We start from the raw sequence: 24,301 nt of genomic DNA on the forward strand, positions 1-24,301 counted from the left end.
ATTATTACTAAGGTAAAAGCCCCAATAGATGATCATGTGATCGTGTGATCAATGTAAAAAATGGTTGTCTGCAAAGTCGCTTGACGGACGATAGTTTAACGTCACAACAAAACATTGATGAAATGACTCCATACTTTTAATTAATAAAATTGAAACATTTTTATTGAATTATCACTATTCTGTATACGACGGACGCATAGGCCAATCACTAAATATGGCCCGTAGTTAATACAATAAGTACTTACACTCACCTCTAAAGAGAGTTTTGACATATCAACCGGTGTGATCCGTTTGAGAGCTGACAGCCTCTGCAGCCGCTGCCGAGCCTGCTCCTCAACCGCGATGAGGAAAGCATCCTGGATTATGTTATGACCGATATCTGATACTGAAACAGAAATAGCAACGATTTAACTTCGTCTTAAATAACACTACAATTGGACAGTAAGCCAGCCATAATTCTAGACCGATTTTGTCAGTAGTGGCGATTATAAAACGAACACGATGGGGAACACCCAATACCTTCTCACGTGAAACGACTAAATCAGTGTTTCTCAACGTGGCAACGCACTTGTGAGCCTTCCGGCAATGTGAGCCTCCTGCCTGGAGAGTGTTCAGAGGAGTAGTTCGGCCTAATACCTGCAGCTGAGTTTCATTATCGGACGTCAAGGCGGACTACAAAATATCATCCGTATCACCTCGACGTCCGTCGTTCCACCACTATGTGGAACCAGCTGCCCACTGAAGTATTTCCGAACCAATTCGACTTAGGGACCTTCAAGAAAAGTGCGTTCCAATTCTTAAAAGGCCGGCAACGAACTCGCAAGGTCTCTGGCATTGAGAGTGTCCACGGACGGCGGTATCGCTTACCATCGGATGAGCCTCCTGCCAGTTTGCCCCCTGTTCTATAAACACCGAGGCATACATTCATTTTTTGTTTTACATTATTCCTGGCCAGTCCGAACTAAATCCACCAATGTTGTTTCTACTTAAAACTAGTATATGAATCATTTCCAGCTGCGAAAGACGTTACATAACACTAGACTATTATCATTCAGGCTGTGTCAAATTCCTCGATTTGCAATCAAAATTAACTTATTGTAGAATAAACCCTATTTAATTTACAATACACGCACTAATTGAATGGTACTGCAAAAGTATAAAGCAGGCGATAATGATGCTTATACCAACTGTATTGTGCTCAAAATTGTATGTAACGCAAGTCGACAATGGGTTTGACGCCTTCGTATGAATACGTAATGATGGTGCGCGGTTTATACCTGAAGCATCTTCAGTTATCTTGCTCCATACAACTAAATTTGCAACATAATGTAACGCTATATTTATTTCCATACAATAATATAATAATATATACATACTATATATACTATATATACAGCCCGTTTTATTTCCAATCATGACAATAATTATAATATACAGCTTAGATTATTTTACATTTTTACACATTTTTTGTAAATGTTATCCTATGACCTAGCTACCTTCAGTACCGTCAATTGGAACCCCTTCACGGGCAAAGGCCTCCTCCAGCTTTTTCCAACTAACTCTATCTATGGCTCTCTTTCTCCATTCGTTTCCTGCTACCGCTTCTTTTTTTCTATCCACCTTGTTTTTTTATGCATACAATAATATGCTATTATAAAAGTCAAATTAGTGGCGCTACAACATTTATAGATCTGGGCCTCAGATTTCTGTATCTGTTTCACTATAATTATTAATTTGTCAATCTAATAGGCAAGTAGGTGATCAGCCTCCTGTGGCACACAACATCGAGTTTTTGAGTGTAAGGCAAGCCGGTTTCCTTACGATGTGTTCCTTCACCATTCGAGTAAATATTAAATCTGCACATATAATTAAGTCTAGTCTGTGTATCGAACCTACGACCTCAGGGATGAGATTCACACACTGAAGCCACTAGGCCAACACTGCTCTTATATGTTATTAACACTTACAAATACAGCATCGTTAATTTAAAGTTCTTCAATATAGTACGTTTAATTATTGCTTAGAAATGAAAACTTATTTTGTTTTAAAACATGACACGAGCACTCTGGCATTGAGAGTGTCCATGGGCGGCGGTATCACTTAACATCAGGTGAGCCCGTTTGCACCCTGTTCTATAAAAAAAACTCACACACCAGAGTGGGCTACATCTTCTCTTTATTTTTTCTTCGATATATCATACCATATTCGGCTAAATCTTTAATACGTCATTGGGACTTCTAATACAATAAAAGACAAGTTTTACAGAGAAGTAAATTTTTGTTACTTAAAGTCTGCGTTTTTAAATCGCTTTGAAGAATTCTTTTGTTTCAGTGCCATTGTTAATCAGATAACAATCGGCTAATCTATTGATTTTCAGAATATAACCCTCATTTAATCTTTAATATTAAGCTTTGTACAACATTCCACAACCCGCTCGTAACTGACATTATAAAAAACTTAATGTAGTTCGACATTTGTGTCTAATTGTGCGGTTTTTTGTAATTCATTTATTTTATGTATCACGTTCAAATAAAGCATTTATTATAATTACAATTGTATGTTTTATTATAAAAAATACAGTTTTCCAAATTTAATCATTTAAAATATACAAATGTACGAGCTGACTGTGTAATGTGTATTAGGTAAATAAAAACTCGATAACGCGTTTTCGTATAACGCGATTTTCGTCATGCATATAACGTTATATTTCTGTAGTGTGAAATTTATAATGATTTGTCCACAATTAGTTTTGCGTACCTTTGCACCTACTTCAATTTTGTCGTTATAAAATAAAACTAAAAAACTTGTGTTCCTAGTTTTTGACTTTAAAAAAAAAACGGTTTTACGAGAATACTCCTGACGCGATTTCCTATAACGCGGTCCGGTTTATAGGAAGGGGATTACTGTATTTGCAACCGAGATATTAATGTTACAAAGTTTAAGATCAGCCCTGCGATTCTGTAACTCACTTCACGAACTCACACAGCGGTTTTCGCATCGGCGGTCTCTCTCAAATCAGTCGTGAAGCAGTCATTTTATGATTTGGCATTCTGATTAACAATAAAGTACAAGCTCCCACCTTTTCAGAATGCCAAATCATAAAATGACTGCTTCACGACTGATTTGAGAGCGACCGCCGCGGCCGATGCGAAAACCGCTGTGTGAGTTCGTGAAGTGAGTTACAGAATCGCAGGGCAGACCTGAATATAGCTTATTATGGATTTAATCTTCACTATACAATAATAACATGTTTTATGGCGAAAGCATGGCATTGTACCATTGTCACTTACATCCACTATCCACTCTGTTAACTTAACTGATGTTATCTGATTTATAATAAACGGAAAATCTACAAAAGAAACCCTATTTTCTAGACAATAGAACATAGATTCCTCTAAAATTTATGTTATTGTCATCACAGCGAGTGGAAAAATGACAGTTATATTTCAGAGAGTAAAGTTTAATTTCGTTTGAAATAAGAGTAATGTTAGCCATTTGGAGTACGTGTAAAACCTGTTATCCACAGTATATTATATGTTTTAGCAAACTGAAGGGGTTAAATTGTTTCGTTACCAAAAATTTAATTTATATACTATATTTATACTATTATACTACAAGGTAAATCAACATTTGATTTCTCGTAATAAGCAACATATGAAAAACAAAGAACAGGACAATAATAAAAATAAAAAATATAAGTGCGTGCGTACAAAGAACACGTGTCAGAAGTGAATCTTCTTTGGCAAACTGATTTTTAACTCTTGGTATTAATACAAATCTAAAACTTTTGATTTCCGAGACTTAAGAGGGAAGGAAAAGGAAGATAATATGTTAGGAATTTAATTGTCATTATAAGTGTCGAAAATTAATACAAATAATAAATTTACTGTTTTTAATTTATTCCTTCGATAATAAAAACACGTGGCATTTTAATGTACAATTCGTCATTTGAGATTTCATTAAATTGTTTTGTATAAAATAATAATATTTCATAACTTCTCTTTACGAAATTTTAATTTTAAAAATATAATTTCTATAAGGTAATTCACCCTTCTCACTCTCTCTCCATCGCTCCACGGCGCTCCACGTCACCACAATTAAAATTATGCACTTTCAACGTAAGTATCATCCAAAACAAGACAATTAGATCTAAACAATGCATTGAGAAAAATAAGAGAAAATTGAAAAATATGGAAGAGGCTAGTTGTTAGTTAGTTAAGGAAGTTGGTGGAGATTGGGAGAAAAATGCTCGAGGTAGAGAGTGATGGAGCCAGTTGGAGGCCTATACTATAGATCCTTGGAAAAAAACATAATTTAAAAAAAACTCAATCAATATTAGTAAAATTGCTATGGCTCAAAGCATGTGAGCAACTGTTTGTTTGTAAACTGTCTCCTACATTCCAAGGAACGGTACACAATTACAAAAAAGTAAAAGGTACGTCTCGTGTCTTGTCTACTTCATATGCGCATGCGACGATCTTCATCCGCCGTACAAACAACAAACTAAGTTTAGAACACCTTCTAGTGGTTGATAGGCAGAAAATCTATGAGCTTAAGACCTTCAAACACTTTGACCAGGTTTCTATAAGTACATTACGAGTCGTAGAAAATACCTATAGTAAACCATAGATAATCCTAGAGATAAATAATAACTGAACTAGTATCTACGCTTAAAAGATCATAGTGAAAAAAACTGATTGTAAAATATATATACATACACAGTTATAATAGAATTGAATTGAATTCTGTATATTGAAGCCTACACACACCATTATATATTATATCAAACGTTACAACATGTATACGTTTTACACTATAAAAAACAGAAGAAATATTTTAAAATATCGTAAAATCCCTTATACTTAGAATGTCATTAAATTTTTCGCAGAATATATACACTTATCTATGGTTATCCCCGTAACATTTTTGGTTTCACAGACTAAAAAAATATATCTGTGACGATACATTTTGTGACGCGTATGATAAGCGGCTTTTCTGCTTGGGATTATGAGGCGTTATAAATGAGCTGGGGTAGCCTAATGCTTATTTAGAGCGTGGATTATTTCCATCCAAAGTTTTACGAAACTGATAAATATTAAAGAATCGAATCGAATTTATCGCCTATTAGTAGAAGTAATACCATCCGTATCATCCGTCGTTCCACAAGCGTTTCTTAAGGCAGTTTTTGCCGCGTTTCACCACTGCCATGTGTAACCATCTGCCCACTAAAGTATTTCCGAACCAATTCGACGTAGGGTCCTTCAAGAAAAGAGCGTACCAATTCTCAAAAGGCCAGCAACGCACTTGCCTTCTGGCAATATGGGTGTCCATGGGCGGATGTATCACTTAAAATCAGGTGAGCCTTCAGCCTTCTGTTTGCCTACGGTGACATGAAAAAAAGTAACGTCGGCGTGGAGTTGTGAAGTTTGGCCCGAAATCCTACTTATTGATCATTGATTAGACAATATTAAAATTAATTGAAATTAATATCAGTAGCAGAATCGTTTTATGCTATGTGTATAGCAGGGAATCAGTGTTACATCAAAGATTGATATTTTCTAACTTTACAATCGAATTATTATACGTAGGTGTATTTCGCTTCAAATAATTTAATATATATTTATTAAACATGTCTGCGCTTAACAATGAGCCGCCCACGCGAAGGCGGTATGCGGTGAGGTATGAAGGCGTCGTGAGGAGAAAGGATGTAACGTTCCATTATTTATAGATAAAAACGTAAATCCAGAAATATTGCTGACTGTTTTCTAAAGGCTAGCAATACACACGTGAGTCTGGCACTGTTGCATTAGCAATGTCACCGGATGATTCCCCAGCCTGTTATCCCAGGTTTTATAAAAAGAAATGAATTGCCTTCGTTTTAAGTCTGCGATAAATGCGAATATTAGCAGGTAGATCTCTACCTAGTGTCGTAAATCTTTACGAGAGACACTTCTACAATAACATATAGTGAAAACATGAAATTCCCAAGATATAATGTTTTTTCAAAATTTTAAAAATGTTTATATACATAATTGAAATTACCTATTTTGTATTCAACTCAAGAGTAACCGATGCATTATGTAGGTGCAATTTGCAGCAGAACAAATTGAACTAAAATTATTATGAAATCTGTGTTATTTTCGTTTAAATGGTTCAAATAGAAACGCGGAGAAAATTGCTAGCGAATCGATATCCATGCATACATTTTTCCAAGCACAACAGTACTCAGAGTCGGTCATTAAAAGTAAGGCTAACTTAAGGTTCAACGTGTACCGCTCTTTAATTAATAATTAAATGGACGACTCTGACTGACGCTGTCTGAACCATGGTATGGAATTAATTAAGGTAACTTTAAATCGATTTATAAATATATATATATTATATATCAGTTTAAAAATTACAATATTGAACACATATTAGACTCGTTTCATAGCGATTCTGATTACATGGAATCAACAGGTTTAGCTAAAAATCTATAATTCTTCATATTTCAGAAACTGTTACACAAATTGCCGATCGCCAATAATCCAAGAGTTCGTAGTACGTGCTCATTTTCTGTGCACTACATTAATGATACAATAAATTCCAACGCATCAAACAATAGTTGTTGAACCAACTTTTACGTGGTAAATTGCAAACAATGGCTGCTCCGCAATCATGACTGTATGCCAAGTATGATAGTTCAGTAACGCAAACGCTAATTAAACCATTGTTTTAAGTTTAAAACAAGCCCCAATTTTAAGAAAAAACATTTCACAGCGATAAATAATAATTATAGTGTAGAAATATCCCATGAAAATCTGCTATGCTATTAATGCTCCATTATCGCCAAATCACGGTGAAGGAATATTATATCCGGAATATTATATTTAAATCTCTTGAATTTAAATTTATTATTGTACCTACGCTGTATTATTGACATTCGTATGTAGTTTGATGTCTATCTGTCTGCTTACCATGTAGTTCTAGTTGATAAAAGGGCCTGGGACTAGTACTAGACAGGCTACTTCTAATTAATTTGCGATATTTGTTTTAAAATAAGTATTGTTCGATGATTTGCTATTTTAAAAGAGTACCTACCGAGAGTTTTTAACGCCGGCTTTTTCTCTCAGCCTACACCCACTGTCTTCTTTGTCGATGAGTAGAGATGCCTACAGATTCAAATTGAATGACGTGAAATTAGTGATACCTGTATCTTATGTTCCATAATAAACATATTTTATTTTTTATTGCAAAAATGGTATGCCCCAGTTGTCTGCTTCAGGAAACCTTTTTGATTCGCTTAAGTTTTATAATAAATCTTAAGTTATCCCCACTAATTGTAGCGAATAAAATATATCATTACTAATGTATTTTGACTAGTTATACAAAAGCAGACACGAACCCTGGTTGCTTGAGGGTGTATTCAAGTATTAAATTACGTATTTTCAATCGATTTCATATACGTGTGTCGTCAAAAGTGTACGAGCCTCACAAACTACTACGGATGTCAGTAACGGTACAGTGACTATGTTACACTAGAACAAAATTGACCAATTAGTCCGTCGAAATAAACCTAACTGTAAAGCTCAATTTCACGTTCTAGCCTAGGATTCCAATATTATACGCATCACGTTAACTCAAGACGTGCTTACATACGTTTGAATCAGTGACGAAACATACCTAATTGACAATGACACGTGAACTGTAGTCTTGATAAGACACTTTAGCTACGGTAGTTTTTATTTTTACGCGTTTTTTTAAACAACACCACTATTACTATACTATATTAAAAAGCTACGTAACCTTAATAGATCATTTATGTACGGTAAGGTAAGTTAGGAGCAAGGATTCTTCGTACATCCTTCTTGTTTTACTAGCTAAATAACTTGATGTTTAAAGCCAGTTAAACGTGTTTAAATATAAAGCTTATTATATTGTGACGTCTGTCTGTTCTGTGTTGAAACATTCTACCTATTCAAAATAAGCTACAGTTTTCCTTATCTATATAATATCCAATTAATAAGTCATTTGTGAGACAATCTAGTAATGAACTAGCACTTTCAAGTTAGTAACAGATACCTACTTATAATTCAATTAAGTGAAAGTCCCATTAACCTTATGACCACATCATCAGTGTTACACGGAAGTTATGAATTTCACTTTAACTTTGAGTTTTTAGTTGCGTTTTCTGGTTAAAATTACAGTTAAGGCTTAAGAAATTGCAGCAGTTAAGGCCAAAGGCGCGAGGTCACTCACCTTAAGAAACTGGTCACAAAAGCATCACAGAACTAATACATTTTAGTATAATCACATTCACATCCAACGTATGGTTTTTGTCAAAACATGAGTAATTGTTTTTCAATAATATTGTTCACTTGAAACACCGGTAAATACTAAATAGCCGAGCGACGATGACTCGACCGTCGACAAATTTTCTATCTCTGTCTCACCATGGACTGCTATATAATGTGCTGCCATATTCAAAAGTAATATCCACTCAAATTGTTTAAATAAATAAATTTACAACTAAGAAATTACAATATTTAAAAGTATTGTAATCTAAGGGTAAAAACGGGATAAATTTTTTTTGTATGTCCATTTGACTTGGTCCAACACAATCAAAAATATATTTGGTCATAGCGAGTAATACTAAACTAAAAAGTGTAAAATTTCTAGTTAGATTATTAGAATTACTTGTACAGTTTAATTTTCTGCCAGGAATCTTATCCGAATGTTATGTGCCTTCCACTTCCAGTAATATAAATTTACGTTCAAAATTTGATCAGAAAGTCACATCTTTACATCACAATTAAAACAAATTTGTTAATTAAATATAATTTTCACCATGATTTAAAATTTTCTCAAATAGAGCTGAATACACGGAAGTGGCAACACTGCTTGTAACCTCAAAGGCTGTGTCCAGCGAAAATGGAGAACATGTTTACTTAATTTGAAATGGTTCTAACTTTGGTGCAGCCTAGCAAGCAGTAGAACTTTATTTAATTAAATTCTTTATGTTGTTTTAAATGTTCAGCTACATTACCTAAGTCATTCACTGTTATTGCAATATAGGTCTTATAACTTTTGCATAAAATCTATTTCAGCCTTATGCGATGATTAATATTTCAGCAGCATTGTATAGAAGCCATGCCTTTAATCACATTATTGGAAAGAGTTCTACAATTGTATTAACGATGATTGGACATGACTCATAATATATTGATGATGTGTTTTCATATTTTATATTACACCTATTAGTCATTTATAAAGGAATATAATTTATATAAGTACCTGGATAACTAAATATCTTTAGCACATATAGGTTTGGTTTATAGAGCTTCATCTACACGGCATGATAAATATATGAGATGAATGTATTTAATTTAAAAAAAAGGAACACAACAATTATAGTTATTAGGTATTTATATAGAAATAACAAATATGATACGTTACGTTCCAACGTGATTGAAATCGTAAAAAATTGCGCCTGTCAAGAGTTTTAACTGATGCCTTTTATCATTGCTAAGAAACAAAAACAGGCGCATCATTTCCTGCAATTGGAAGATCGATTATTATTTAGCTATGTAATTAAGGCCACTTTTTGCAATTATCTATTTATATATCTTATATATGAGTCACATTCCTGTGTTGGTATTACTTCTTTATTGAATAATTTATTATTGTGCTTAAATAAAAAGGTTTTTAAGAACAACTTACAACTAAATATTAAAAAATGCTTACGCAATTTCGTTTCACTCCTCCTCTTAACTCGTAGTTTGATAACACATGATGATATACACTGTAACAAAATATTATATTTAAACAAAATGAAAATAATAATTACGACATTGCATACAGGAAGAAATGTATTAAATTTATGATTCCAGTAGAGAACACGATTTAATGTCTGTTTCTGTGTTCTTCACACTCAAACACATTTTCTTCTCACAGACAAGAACAGAATAACGTATACAAAAATACAAATTCCAAAAGCCTCCGTTTACCTTTCTTTCGTTTAGACGAAATTGTGTATATATAAAATATATACTTTTAATGCAAATAAAGATTTAAAAGCTCCTCAAAATTAGCTGATTCACATAAAATAATACGTTTAAATACATATATCTACTATTTCCGCGCTTCAAAATATAACATGTCTCTTGCCCCGGGGAACTAAGTCGTAAAGCATTATTACGACTGTTTTAATGTTTTATCATTACCCAAGGATGTCAACCTTGGGTAATGTTCTGTAATTTTTTTCAGAATTTTGACAAAACATTTGACTATAAAAACACGAAGATGTCTTTATCCTACGGAAATTATTTGTGAACTGTGTTAGTAATACTTTAAAAGTTTATAATAAAAACGAATAAATAGTGGTAATAGATTTCTTTCTAAACTTTCGTCAAAATATAAGTGTGCGGTTACTGTGTCGTCTGTAATTATGTTTAAACAGTGAAACAATCGTAAAAGCTTTTGTTCTTCAATCTAATGAGATAAATTACTTATTTTTATTATTTACTTAGTAAATAACAACCATGTTAAGATTGCACAGAAAAATATAAGCTTTCACTTGATATGTAGGTATAGTTGTGTATGTGTAGTTGGAATCCTAGCATTACCTTCTTTTATTTTTCCTGAACAAAATAGATTTTGCTTTTACGACTTTGTTCTTCGGGGCAAGCGATGTATTTAATTATATGACAGTATCTCTTAGTAATTATATTTGATACAATACAATATCCTGATTCAATGAAGATAATCAACCGAGACTTGTGGCTCTTGAATTATTTGGAGAGGAGCCAGTTCTTAATGTCTCTTTAGTGGCTATATCAAGAAATAAGGGATACAGTTATACCCATGATCTTCACCGAAATATATTATTATAGTATGATGTAATGCTATGCTTAGAATAAGATAGAGATAAACAAACTTTCTTTTACTCCGGAGATGTATTTTGACCGATAAAATACATAGTCACTTATAAGCGATAATGGCGCCCTAAGTCTCGTAAGTAACATGAATAATTTAACTTCATTTAGGTATACTATTAGGTAGGTATTTGTTCAGTAATCCTGGACAAGCTGGTTGTCGTCGGCAAGGTGGAAGGCCAACCCGCTGGTGTGACCAACTCACGATTGGGTCTCATGGGTCTCCCCATAACAGCTGGAAGCTCAGACCGAACAAAGTGGAGAGGTATCACTAGCAGGAACCTTACAGTGATACGACCTTCAGCAATGAGGAAGACGTTTTTAGAATCTTAGGATGCTTGATTTTTATATAATTATTAAGGATGATTAAATTGGATATACCTCATGTATGTGACTCAAAACTTCCGTGCGAGACATGTCTTCCAGCCTGGTTTCGTTGACGTCCATTATTTCGTCAGCCAGCTCCAAGTTGTCGAAGTTTCCCGCTGATGGTGATCCTATTCAGAAAATTGTATTAAAAACGGGAGATGATGTAGGTGGATGTAGAGCTGGGAGATCTACATCAGATAAAAGAAGGCCTTAGCTAGGTAGAAATAGAAACACAAAATTGAGGCAGTGTTGGTTGTTACCAGTAATGTCAAGAAAGAGTCATAGTAACATATCATACAGCTTCCAAACGAATAAGATAATTAAATAGAGAATGGTCATGCTGAAGGGGGCTAAGTATTTATATAACATTATGCTGTTTTATGTATATTTAACTAAATATGCGTGACGATATGCTAAGCCGTCCTAGGGAAGAAATAATTAGATATTATTTATTTTTAGATTTGACACCAATTATAAATAACTTAACTTATTATATGACATAAAAATTAATATGACATTTGCATGCCTGTTATGTGGCTGATTGTGCGGATTTATGTAGTTGATCAATCTAATTGTACCACTATCTAGGCAAATAAATGATTTATTATTATTTCGTAATCGTACAGCTAACATAAATTGTATAAAAGAAAAACTAAAGGTATAGCCAACACTGGAGTAGTACGTATACTTAAAGGTTCAAACATTTACATAAGAAAAAAAATTATTAAATAAATTTTATTAATAATAATAACTAATACCTAATTCGGCTATGTCGTCATGATGTGAAAGTGTAGGTTATAGTATAAAACTAATTAATCGTATAATTGATAGCAAAAATCAAACTGAGTTGCTTGGTTTGGGCTTCTCACGTTCTTAACCGAAACATAATATGTTTTACGTGAAAAAACTAAAATTGATTAACAATTAGAACGATGACTAAATAAATTAACAAACTAGCCTCTATGATTTAGCATAGACGCTATTGAAGCATTTATCCAGGAGAATATAGACTTCGATAATCATCATAATTTTTCTTCTGTGAAATGATACCGTTATCATCACTTCGGCACATTCAAGAACGTGGTCTTAGAAGACAATTTACTAACTTAGTATACATTTTTCCAGGTTCAAAAATACCTCATTATTTTAAGGATAATAAATATCGAGATCGTTACAAATAAAATCATGCATTTATATATTGCATGAATATTTAAATAATTAAAAGCACTTTACGTCAAAATTAAATTAAATTAAACCTAAGATATACCTACATTGTCTTATGGTAAAGATAATTTAGATATATGTATATATATTTTGAATAAAATAGATATATACTGATCATAATAGACTTACCATATAATTTTATTTTATTATCCTTAGTTTGAACAACAATAATAACATATCCTTCTAAATCCACGGATTTGCATTTCACTGTTGTTACTTTATCAATCGCATTTATTTGCGTTGTAGGTGCATTGAATGTGTTCATCTTGCTTAATTTTATATTAACGTTAAAATAAAAAATCGTTTTAAATTAATCGTTTTTTTCTAACCCGTACCAACGTTTCTCCCAGCACCATTTCAAGTATTTCGAACCATTTGATACGTTCATAGTACATTTTAATTTTCAACCAGGCGGTAATTCGGCCATTATTATAATTATTTAGTTACATTTCACATAACAAACACAATAATATCATGGCGATATATACGCGGCACTTTGTGTTAATCTAAAATAATTTAAATTAATCTGTGATTTCAGTTATTTTTATTGTGGGCGATGTATTGTCGAATTTTCTCTCATTTTGCAATTTGCGGCGGTTCTCACTTGTTTTTTGCTTATTTTGTGTCGTTATTTGTGTATTTTTCGCGATATTTCGGACGGGGACGTAAAAGCGCGATTTTGTATTGTCAAATTGTTATTTTTCATGTATTTAAGCGTGTTTTTGAGGTTTAGAAGCGGTCCCACGTCTCGCTGGCAGGGTGTAAGCCGCGAATGGATACATCTATCCCACTTTCGCGCGATCAATAATGCTCCCTACCCAGCATCCCTACATTCACAACACTGGCGTTGCAAATAAAATAATATTCTTTTAATAATATAAGCGTTCCTGAATATATTCAGCTGAGGAGGACAAAATATTAACTTTTCACATATAATATCAAAAATGTAAAAAGAACTCCTTAGGTCCCACCGAGATTTGAACTCGGATCGCTGGATTCAAAGTCCAGAGTGCTCACCATTACACCATGGGACCTGATACGCTTAGAGGAGAAACAACTAATTGTTTAAAATACTTTCATATGCTTAATGCAATATTTTAAGGAATAACAAACTAACAGTTATAAAAACAATCACCGAAAATAAATTTGAAGGAGCTAAGCTAAAAAAACTTATTTTCTTTGCAGGCTTATATTAATTAGAAGGGTAGATATGAAGGATGCTGCATAGTTTTTTATGTATATAATTTTATTAAGGGTTAATCACTAAAATATACCATGAGGATTCAAATCAAGTTAAGATAATTACAACTAGTTGCTGCAAGTATTATAAATAAAAAAAAATCTTTATTATAGCTTTACGTCGCTTGGCTCGGTAAGTATAACTAAAACGCAAGTACAGGTAAACAACAAACTGTTCCTCGGAAACTTCCTTTTATTGTTTTTTCTTCTTAATAATCTAAATAAAATAATGTATTAAAGAAGTAAAAAAATAATAAACAATAATAGTTTGTAAATGTGTGGTTGTGCCATCTATTGCTGAATAGGTATAACAACTATAACAGAAAGAGTTCGTATTTGACACAGAACTTCTTATTATAGACTCAAAGTTCAAAACAGAGACAAGAAGTAATAAAATTATAATTTTAGATGTTATGTTAGTTAAAAATAATAAGGCACTTACAACTTTTGTTTAATTAAAAAAAACGTATGAAATAATAATTATCATTCAGTTTCAAAAGTTTCTGTAAATCTTGCCACCACCAAAAAATATGTTAGAGCGACAGTTCACAAATAAACCATATGGTAACATTATCTATGACAGTTTGTTACTGACTTCGCTGTAGTAAGGTTGTCATTTCGTCCATCTATTCAATAACGTGATAGATGAATGAGAAATAATTAACATTATTGCAGCGAAGCCAACACAAGTCTCCTTTCCGAAACGATTGCCGGGGCGCTATTTATCGAACGTGTCTGACCGTGGTGAACGCTTTCAAACACCGCCATCGCCATGATCGATGTGGAAAACAAAGATGGCGGAATAATACGGTGATCATAACCAAACGCTCTGAATTTTTGTAGTTATGTACATTAGTGGGCGGAGGTGGCAGCGGTGTCGTGGTGTCTGAGAGTGGGGGAGCTCCATGGTCCGGCCGGGGTGATGCCGCCGCGGCCAGCGGCTATGGCGGCTGAGGAAAACCGTCCCCCACTCGCTCTGTTTACCGCCGTCTACGACTACGTAGCGCAGGGGGAAGACGAGCTCTCCCTTCGCCGGGGGGAGATCGTCGAGGTCCTGTCTAAAGATGCGAACATATCGGGTGACGAGGGTTGGTGGACGGGAAAGATTGGAGATCGTGTGGGAATATTTCCCGCGGTATACGTGACAGAAGAAGACCCGCTGGCCGTCACGTCTGTCATAGGAGATGTGGACCCCCCTCGAGTGTCGTTCTCTGAGCTTAAACTCGAGGAGGTGATCGGCGTCGGCGGTTTTGGTAAAGTGTACCGTGGTTATTGGAATGACGAAGTGGTAGCGGTAAAGGCCGCACGCCAGGACGCAAATGAGGACATTGAAGTTATCAAAGACAGTGTGCTGCAAGAAGCAAAGCTGTTTTGGATGTTGCAGCATGAAAATATAGTGTCGTTAAAAGGTGTTTGTTTGGAAGAGCCTAATTTGTGTTTGGTGATGGAGTATGCTCGTGGTGGCCCACTCAATAGGGTGCTATCTGGGCGGAAGATACGACCTGGGATTCTCGTCGACTGGGCTATTCAAGTCGCCCGCGGTATGGCGTATCTCCACGTCGATGCGCCTATTTCTCTTATTCATCGAGACTTGAAGAGTTCAAATGGTGAGTAATAGAGAAGTAAGCTTATCTTTTTTGAATACCTATATAAAGTTGCGCTATTCATAAACCACCAGAAATAGGGGAAAACTATGATATGTTATTCTGTCAGTCAATAATTTATACACAACTTTCACATTTAAGGTTAAATACTTGTGGACTTTGACCTTAAAAATTTATATCATGCAAGCTTAGCTTATAACCATACTGAAGCCTCACTCTATTTTGTCTTCTTTTTTCCTAAATTCTTACAAAAATTACCTATTATTGAGAATAAATGCAAGTGAATGCTAATTTAAAAAAAATATATTGCTTGGAATTATACTATGGATATCAATGATATTCTGCCTATATGGTTCTGATTCATATTCACTTCTTTATGAGACAATCTGAGGCCCATATTCTACAATATCAAGCAAACTTAAATCTGTTTAAAGCTGTCAATGTAATTCTTCTATATGAGGTTTGACCTATGACTGTGCTCTAAATCAGATTAAGATTTGAGATAACAATTAGAATTTAGAAATAGTTAACCTGAACCCATTGGTAAAAGTCATTGCTCTGACTGTAAATAATGTTTCAAACATTTTTAACAATTACAAAGTGCAATCACCTTACTTCCTTTTTAACAATAGATTATTATTTACTTTAAGGTTGACAACCTGATCCATCCTTCTACCTAAAGGTTATACTCTACATACTGTTATCACAGAGGAAATTACTCATTTTTGATAAGCCAGATTTCAAAGTCATCTATTTCAATATTGTTGCAATCTAATAACCACCTTTCAAAGGTCTAATGGAACAATATATGTAACCAAATTAAAAAAACTTTAAGTTGTGGAATACAATATATTATAATAGGTAATAGGTTTTAAATGCCAATTAAAATATAATATGTTAGTTTATGTGTAAATAAATTAAAAACCAAAATTAGCCTTTAACACCAACCAAAGCTTGGTGTGGTTTGTTTGCTGCTCGACCAAGTTTTTTCAATAGAATAGTTATTACTAATTGTAATGATTATTTTAATATTTAGTAGATAACTTCTCCCCTGATATCGATGTTACAAAGACGTAACAACTAAAAGTCTAAATATAGCAATAGTTAATCTGGTTGTAGAAACTATAAAAAGTCTGTTTAGTATTGGCACATTGGGGTATATATGAACAGTATTTTGCCTTCTATTACTCTATAATAATTAGTATAGTTTACTGCAGATTAATAAAATATAAACTCTGTTTTTAAATTAGTTAGATAGGAAGAACTTCTAGGTACAGGAACATTGTACTTTCTCACAGTGGTTGCCTGGAAGGCCGCCAATTGCCTTTCCTTTACATGTAATTTTTATTATTATAATGCAACAAAGTGTAAATAAATAAAAAATAAAATAAACATTTTCAAACCTTTCATATTCTTAATAATGCCTTGAATATTATTATAAATTTAATTTTATATTATAGCAGCATACTGCAGATTTTTCAGAAAACAGTATAAGAAACATCCTAAATATTGTTTTAGAACAAATATTTTTATAGCTTCATAAATATGAGGTCAAGATTACAGACACATTACTAAATTTAAAATTTGATTGATATAATATTTTGTATGTGGGTGCTACATTGTAAAGTTGAGTGGGCTGAACAATATGAGTATGTTGCATAAGGGCCTGTGACATTGCAAATATGCCTTGTTAACTGACTTATGAATGGCCTTTGTAAAGGAAAAGTTTAATGTATCTTTGTTACACCTCAGCACAGAAAACAGGCTGTTTCAAGACATTTAGATTTATATATTCAAGACTGTTGAAATCTAATGTGACAGTTTGTATCTTTGATTCTTAATAAGTCAAGATAAAAAGTAGGTAGTTGGTCCAATTCCAAAAAAACAACCATACCAAATATTTTTCTTAGTTGTTTGTTATGTTCATCATCATCACTACTTATATCATATCATTATCACAAACACTACTTTAAAGATGTATTAAGTGTTAAAAACTTTCTAGTGAAACCTGCATGTCGGGACAAAAACAAAACTTGCCAACATGTTTTTGCCGGCAACGCACTTGCGAGCCTTCTGGCAATGTATGTATGTGTCCATGGGCGGCATTATCACTTCACATCAGGTTATTTGCCTCCTATTACATAAAAAATTTAAAAAAAGGCACAGCAGGCTAAAATGTGAGAAAATTAAAATAAGCATTAAAAAACTACTTAAATATTAAACAGTATACTATTATTTCCAATGAACTCGAATATGCTTTCGCGCCCTATTGCGCGATCGTCCCTATAGCCCCCCAGCAGTTCTGATCCAATCAGCTGAAAGCTTCCGGTCTCCCCTTTCTTACAGATTACACCATTACTTTGATGTTTTCACAGCTTGATGTAGTTAAATCTATATTTTATTTACATTAGCTGCTATTTCTATTTCTTCCTTGGCACAACAAACTCCTATTACTTAATAATAATACTCTGTTGCAAATTTACCACTTTTAGTTAGTTAATAGACATTACTTTAGTCATCACTCATCAGTTATTAAAGTAAGACTAAAGTTAAGACTGAGCACTTTTTTTTGACATACTTTATTTTCTAAATTGCTTCTCAATTAATATTTATTACATGTACATACATAGTTTATTCTTTGCCTAATATATTAATAACAAAATGAGAGATGTATAAAATGAGACATTAGTGACTATCACTTATTACCAAGTACAATAACAAAAAACTAGCTAGTGTGCTAGTTCAATAAAAAAATGTAATTGCCCAGACATAACAGTTAAATAAATTATATGTAAATTATCATGTTGAAGCAACCTTTTTGTAACATGTTATTAATGTTTTTGCAAATGACCCTCTGCCTCAATAAGTAATAAAAATTCTTATGAAATGATTTAAGTGTTCTGAAAAATGTTCTCTTAAAGCAGAATATTTTAAAAATGCTTTTACTTCCCTCTTTGAACTTAACTTTATCACCAGTTTGCTATGTATGGAGTGAAAGCATTAAATGCAATTTAAATATTGCAAGTGACATAAATTTATGCAAATAAATTGGTTGGACACTTAATAGTTTATATGTAAGTTATTCAATTTATCTCAATTTCTTATTAGCTTGAATAGTATGTACTTAAAAATTCTTCTACTATAAAAAAATTCTCCTAGATATATATGAAGCAGAAATTTTGATTGATGGCAAGACAATATATGTACCTAGTTAAAAGATTTGTTATTTTGCATGGCAACACCAAAATGCATCGTTTATTATTCCTGAACATGCGATTAGTTGACCTATTCGTTAGGTATTGCGAATAACACGCTATGGTCACGTAATGAATGTAGGGAATGCGCAACGTGACAACCGCCCTACACAGCTGGCGTTAATGACATGCCGCGAAATTCAGGTATTATATGATCAGGGGTAGATAACACCTGAACTAGAAATTATTAATTTGACTGAAAATTCATTGAATCTAACTTTGTTATGAACTAAAGTACTTGTTAAAAACTAGAAACAAATTAATGAATTTGCTTTGATTTAGAATTGCTTTGTCGTTTTACTTTTGTTGGCTCTATCTAAATATTGGAACATACCATAATCAATTTTTTCAATATAAAAAACCTAAATACTAGGAACGCTATCGCTCTGAGAATTAAAACGACTCTAAAGTTATACTTACTTAAATTTTTAAAGTGCTACAAACGTATGTGCTGTAAAACATTTCAGTCTTGTGGTGTAGGCTTGGAACCTCTGTCAGTGGCTCAAGTTATTTGACTAAATTAAAGTCAATGTGCATTGCCATTTTTGGTCGAAGCGACTTTAGTCTCGGATGATTGCACGTGGAGGATGATATGTAATTTATTATGATTTATTTGGAGTTTTTAAGTATAATTATGGCTTTAAACTTTAGTATATAAAAACGTGTTGGAAATTAAATTGTATGCAATTTATTCATGTTCGAAAATTAACCATAGCTGTTGTGTACGGTTCATTTCTTAAAAATACACTTATTATTGAGTGAAGAATGCGTAAGCGTATTACAAAATTTTTCGAAAAAAAAAACTGTTAATAATAATATATTTTCCTAATAAAATTTTAATAGGTATAGGTTATAAAACTATAGTGTATGTTATTTAACTATCATATAAGAAACATTTAACATAGTTCTTAATTAATGAGCAAAGGCACAGTTCTCAATAATTAGTCAGTAAAAAACTAATCGTAAATGGTTTAACACGTAATGTCGTTAAGTTTTTCTCCACATTGCGTTATCGAAGCCTGTTGGAGATTTTGTGGTAATTTTCCTAATGAGCACCAACGCACCTTGGCGACACATTAACCGAGTGACCTGTTAATGGGGCCTGGGACTTTGGTAAATGTCAAAAGTTCTATGCATGCATTTATTTATGAAGATACCTTTTACATAAACAATTTGTGAGCAATAGTATATGTATAGTCGATTTAATATTTAATAATGTAAGGGCTACATCACGGAATAGATAAATAGGAGTGAAAGGGTAACATAGCGTCCGTAAATACTCTTACCTCTACAGTGTGAGACTTTTTATATATTAAGAAAGGGGTAGGTCAATCAGGATGACACTGGTTCATGTACAAAGTTGAACCAAAGATACTTCCAACCTTTTTTTATCTATTCTGTAGCAAGAGCAGACCAGTAGCATTTTTAGTAACAGATGGAACAGATGCCTCAAAATTCCGAATATAGTGAGGACTTCTAATAACCGCAAAGAACAATCAGCTGTTGTACGAACGTTTATAATATAAAAACCACACTTAGCAAGGGTGGATATAGCATGCAGCGGTTACAAGCCATGCGTAAACTTTGTGCATATTTTCCTAAAATACATATAAACATCAGGCTTTGTTAGCAGGGATCCGTGTAATTAGCTGATAATTATTCTAACTCACGACATGGGGTGGGTTATGCGATTGCATAACGAGATACCACTGGGGGTACATTTATGACCTGAAAATTAAACTTTAATTTTAAATTTTGTATGCGCCAAATTTTTGTTGTAATTAAAGGATGCCGTGCCTATGTGTTTAACCTGTAATATAGATATCCTTAACTTGTAATAGTTAAAATTTGAACGAACTATGGCGCGTTTCGCTTGACCGGGATTAGTCCAACGGAACGACAGATTTTGTCACGTGTTTGTCAATTTGATTGGAGAGTAGGCTTCACTAGTTCAGTATCCCATATATTTGGATTTTTATATTTGTCTACTTCTCCCTGATATCCCATAAGCAGTTCAGGATTTAAGGAAAGCGTATAAACGTTCCAATAAAACAGCAGATTAAGCACCAGCCTTAACTGTCATCTGTTTTTTATTCATTCAGATTTATATAAATGAACAGTGTTGATCTAGTGCGTTTAGCGTGCAAGGCAACGAATGCAAGTCGTGCGTTAAGATTCCAGCTATGTTTCTATGTACGCAGTTAACCACCAGCTCTTTTTATTATTCAGCCTTTATTGCTGACACCCAGTATAATATATTAAACTTTTTTAAGTTACATAATAAAACTTAATCTAATACATATGTCCCGTTTTTGGTAATCAGCGTGTCCTGTGACCTCTTCCAGCTGCTTCTATTCTTTTCTGATGTTAGCTTTTCTTGTCCAAGTTGTGCCTCCTATTCTCTTTTTATCGCCTGCCCATCTCTTGGTCTGTGTTCCTCTTTTCCTTTTTCCATAGCGTGGTTGCCATTCTGTAATTATTTTTGTACATTTCAACCTGCTATCTCTCGCCATGTGCCCGGTCTAGCGCTATTTCAATTGCCTTATTTTGTTTATAAAGTCCTGTACTTTGGTCATTGATCACCAGCTCTTACGATGAAGATATACATCGTGTGGAAAGCGACACGTCTTAGACGTTCACAGAAGTAAACCTACACCTTCATGTGTACAACTGTACATGTATTTAGAAATAAAAATGATGACGAAAACAGATGCAATCTGAGGCTGGAGTTGTTATTATTACCGATTTATAGAGTCCTGGTAGAGTTTATTTGTCTCAATTTTTACCAGGTTCAATTCTTAAACTCATATAAGAATATAGTATAGCCATTAATGTTTCAAAACACTTTCATCATTCAACACACGCGCCTTTATGTCAATATTATGGTAATACTAGATCGAGTAGTTGTTTGACAAGCTTCGCCAAGCTTGGCTCGCGTCTGTTGATAAAATAACATTGTGGATATACGTATTAATGTGAGGCCTTTAAAGGTTTTAGAAACTGTATGGGATAATTTTAAACCGAATAAATAGGCGTCCCCTTCCCAAAACCTTAAAATTGTAAAGTACGTTTTGTTTACGTCTTGACTATTTTAATTAAAGTTCAAAGGAATACTAAGTCTTACATCTGAAATCATCCGTGAATTTGGTTGCAAATAGTGTGACCATATGTCTTTTAAATTTTAATATAATAATAGCCTTTATTGCTGTAAAATACTTATCATAGTATATAAAAATGTGGAGTACTATAAAAACTAATAACTAATCGCCAAGCTCGTTAATTTCCATTTTACAGCTTATCTTGGACATAGGCCTTCTGAAAAAGCTTCCACTCGTCTCGGAGTCTAGCTTTACGTAGCCACAGAGGGCCAGCTGCTTTACTTATATCATCTTCCCGTCTTTTTTGTGTTCTATCCATTTCCGTTTCAGTCTTTTGCTAGAAGTAACAGCGTTTCCAAACATTGTCATGTCTTTTACTTTTTCTAGTTTTACTCTTATCTTTAAATTTTAGACCCAGAACACTCCTTTCGATATTATTTTTACATACTCTTAGTTTGTTTTCTTGTTTGTCAGTGAGTGACCAGGTTTGACATGCGTATATCAGGCATCAAACACTTTTCCCTTGTAAAAACAATTTTGAAGTTTCTGTTTTTCATTACTTCTTTAATTTAAATAGTAATATCCTGTACCAAAAAAGTATAGAATTTAGAATACAGACCCTTTCCAGTTCATTAACCTCGTTATCTGCACCTGAGCTGTGATCGTAAGCAAACGTGCCTAATTGAACTGCGGGACCGTGACGCCTCGGCCCTTTGTGGGCTAATCGCTTGATACGGTTACAACCAACTTCAGATAACCCTTTGATATTGCGTCGATTTGTTGTAGATCACACACCAACCACGTGCCGTCGAGGATTTAATCATAAGTACCTGCTAAGTCCTTTGATCTCTGAACAATGGCATAACCTATCACCAGCGACGACTGCGATATTATTATAAACCCTTAGTTTCCGATATAAACCATTATTCAGTAAGGTCAGTTAGTTACGCCAAGTAAGCTGGCATTGCTTTATTCTACGTACATATCAGTTTAAATCAAAAGCTATTCATTAGTATAAAAACATGCCAATATTGAGTTATAAATACATATAACATAAATTTTACTTTGTGTCCCCTATAATATGAATAGTCTTGAGTATGAACTGTATACCGCATACCGTTTAGCTATCTAGAATACAGCCGTGGGAATCTTTTTATTCGCAGTAATAACATGATTTTTCCAAGAATACACGTCATTCTCATCAAGTCTGCAAAATGCAATGGATCATAGTTTGTATTAGCTGTTATTATCACCACGCTTTTGTTTTATTTATATGTATATTAATGTACTTAATAGTTATGACTATTCTAACTAGAATATAGTGTGCACTTTAAAAGCCTTATAAAAACGGTCTGATGTGCTGTTTATCTCTACTTCAATAAACTTAGTTCAATTGTTTTAGCTGAAGCGAAAAGGACTTCTAAAATAAATAAATAAATATATTATAACCACAATTGAAACAATCGCCGCCTAGTTGCTATTGTATCATTGAAGTCTCTCTGTTTATATAATATAATAGTTGACAAGACTAACATAATATGGGAAAAACCCAGCCGTACGCCGTTCACTGCCTGTTTAAATTACGATAATATTAATTACTACACAGTAGCTTAATACAATATTTAATTAATATTTTGATAAATGAAATCTTAATAAGGTTTAATTAAGGAAGTATGTTTGCTATTAATTAATATTTCTTAGAAATAAATAATAGGTGGAAAATACGAAACAGTTAAAATAATTTGTAATTGTATAATACATATTTTTGGTCCTATCGTCTTCTTAGTATTTATGTATATATAATAGAGGCATAAATGGGTGATATAAAAATGTTAATGATATATTTAGTTGGCGGGGAAATTGTAATTTAAATAAAATGAATGTATTCTAGTAAATGATAATGGATTTGATAGGAAGCCAAAAGACATTAGTGATTTTAGAAGACTGTGACTCAAATATTAAATGATGGAAATTATCGTGATTCACTTTCGTATTACGTTTGAGTGGTTTGAATTATTTTAGATGACTCGGTTTTAATGTGGAGATATCAAATATTAAAGTAGTTTTTATAAAAGAAATATCGGTATCCAAAGAAAAATATGTACATAGAACAGTTTCAAACTCAAACTCAAAATAACTTTATTCATATATGTAAACAAGTACACTTATGAACGTCAAAAAAGAAGTTAAATTAATTGTCAATTTACATTTACTATCAGTTCGCAAGTCAAGGGCGTAGAGCGGGCAAGAAACTTTCCGCCACTCTTTTTAATCGCTAAGTTTTGTCATACAATTTGTTTGAACTGGAGCAAATCAATCCCAAGGATTAGGATCATTTAAGTATACATCAAATTTATATAAAGTTTGGTATTAATAATATAGTGTTCCTTTTCGACTATATTCGCGTGGAAACAGATTTCGTAGCTTTAAAGATCTTAGCTTACACTCAGCGGGGAGCCAGTTTGTTTTATACTAAGTAGAGGCTAAATATTTACTGTATATATTTCTGACATAGACTATCGTCGTATATAATTTAATTATATTTTGCGTTTCGTAATCTAGCAATTGAATACGCAATGCGAGAATAGAGAAGTCACCAT

General features: G+C 33.2%; 2 protein-coding genes and 1 non-coding gene across 9 annotated transcripts in view; 1 reads left to right on the top strand and 2 right to left on the bottom strand.

The window, feature by feature from the left end:
* Positions 1-13,277, bottom strand: part of LOC125052054 (protein PALS1) — a 98,880-nt gene extending 85,603 nt beyond the window's left edge. Inside the window, exons 1-4 of one of the 4 annotated variants that reach the window (XM_047652703.1) lie at positions 12,636-13,277; positions 11,295-11,410; positions 9,724-9,781; positions 246-385 (exon numbers count right to left, since the gene is read on the bottom strand). In XM_047652703.1, the coding sequence (XP_047508659.1) occupies positions 246-385; positions 9,724-9,781; positions 11,295-11,410; positions 12,636-12,771 (450 nt within the window). In that variant the 5' untranslated portion in view covers positions 12,772-13,277. Of the gene's footprint in view, positions 1-245; positions 386-8,238; positions 8,430-9,723; positions 9,782-11,294; positions 11,411-12,635 lie in introns of those variants that run through there. The other 3 variants (XM_047652704.1, XM_047652706.1, XM_047652705.1) reach the window with 3 other exon arrangements.
* Positions 13,278-13,468: 191 nt separating this feature from the next.
* On the bottom strand, positions 13,469-13,540 carry Trnaq-uug. Its single transcript has one exon. It is a non-coding gene; the product is annotated as a tRNA-Gln (tRNA).
* Positions 13,541-14,238: 698 nt separating this feature from the next.
* The window catches only part of LOC125052057 (mitogen-activated protein kinase kinase kinase 11), a 46,656-nt gene continuing 36,593 nt past the window's right edge, over positions 14,239-24,301 (top strand). For 2 of the 4 annotated variants that reach the window (XM_047652711.1, XM_047652713.1), the window contains exon 1: positions 14,239-15,352. In XM_047652711.1, the coding sequence (XP_047508667.1) occupies positions 14,668-15,352 (685 nt within the window). In that variant the 5' untranslated portion in view covers positions 14,239-14,667. The remainder of the gene's footprint in view (positions 15,353-24,301) is intronic. The other 2 variants (XM_047652712.1, XM_047652714.1) reach the window with 1 other exon arrangement.

The sequence above is a fragment of the Pieris napi genome, chromosome 8 (assembly GCF_905475465.1).
Source record: "Pieris napi chromosome 8, ilPieNapi1.2, whole genome shotgun sequence".
Lineage (NCBI taxonomy): Eukaryota > Metazoa > Arthropoda > Insecta > Lepidoptera > Pieridae > Pieris > Pieris napi.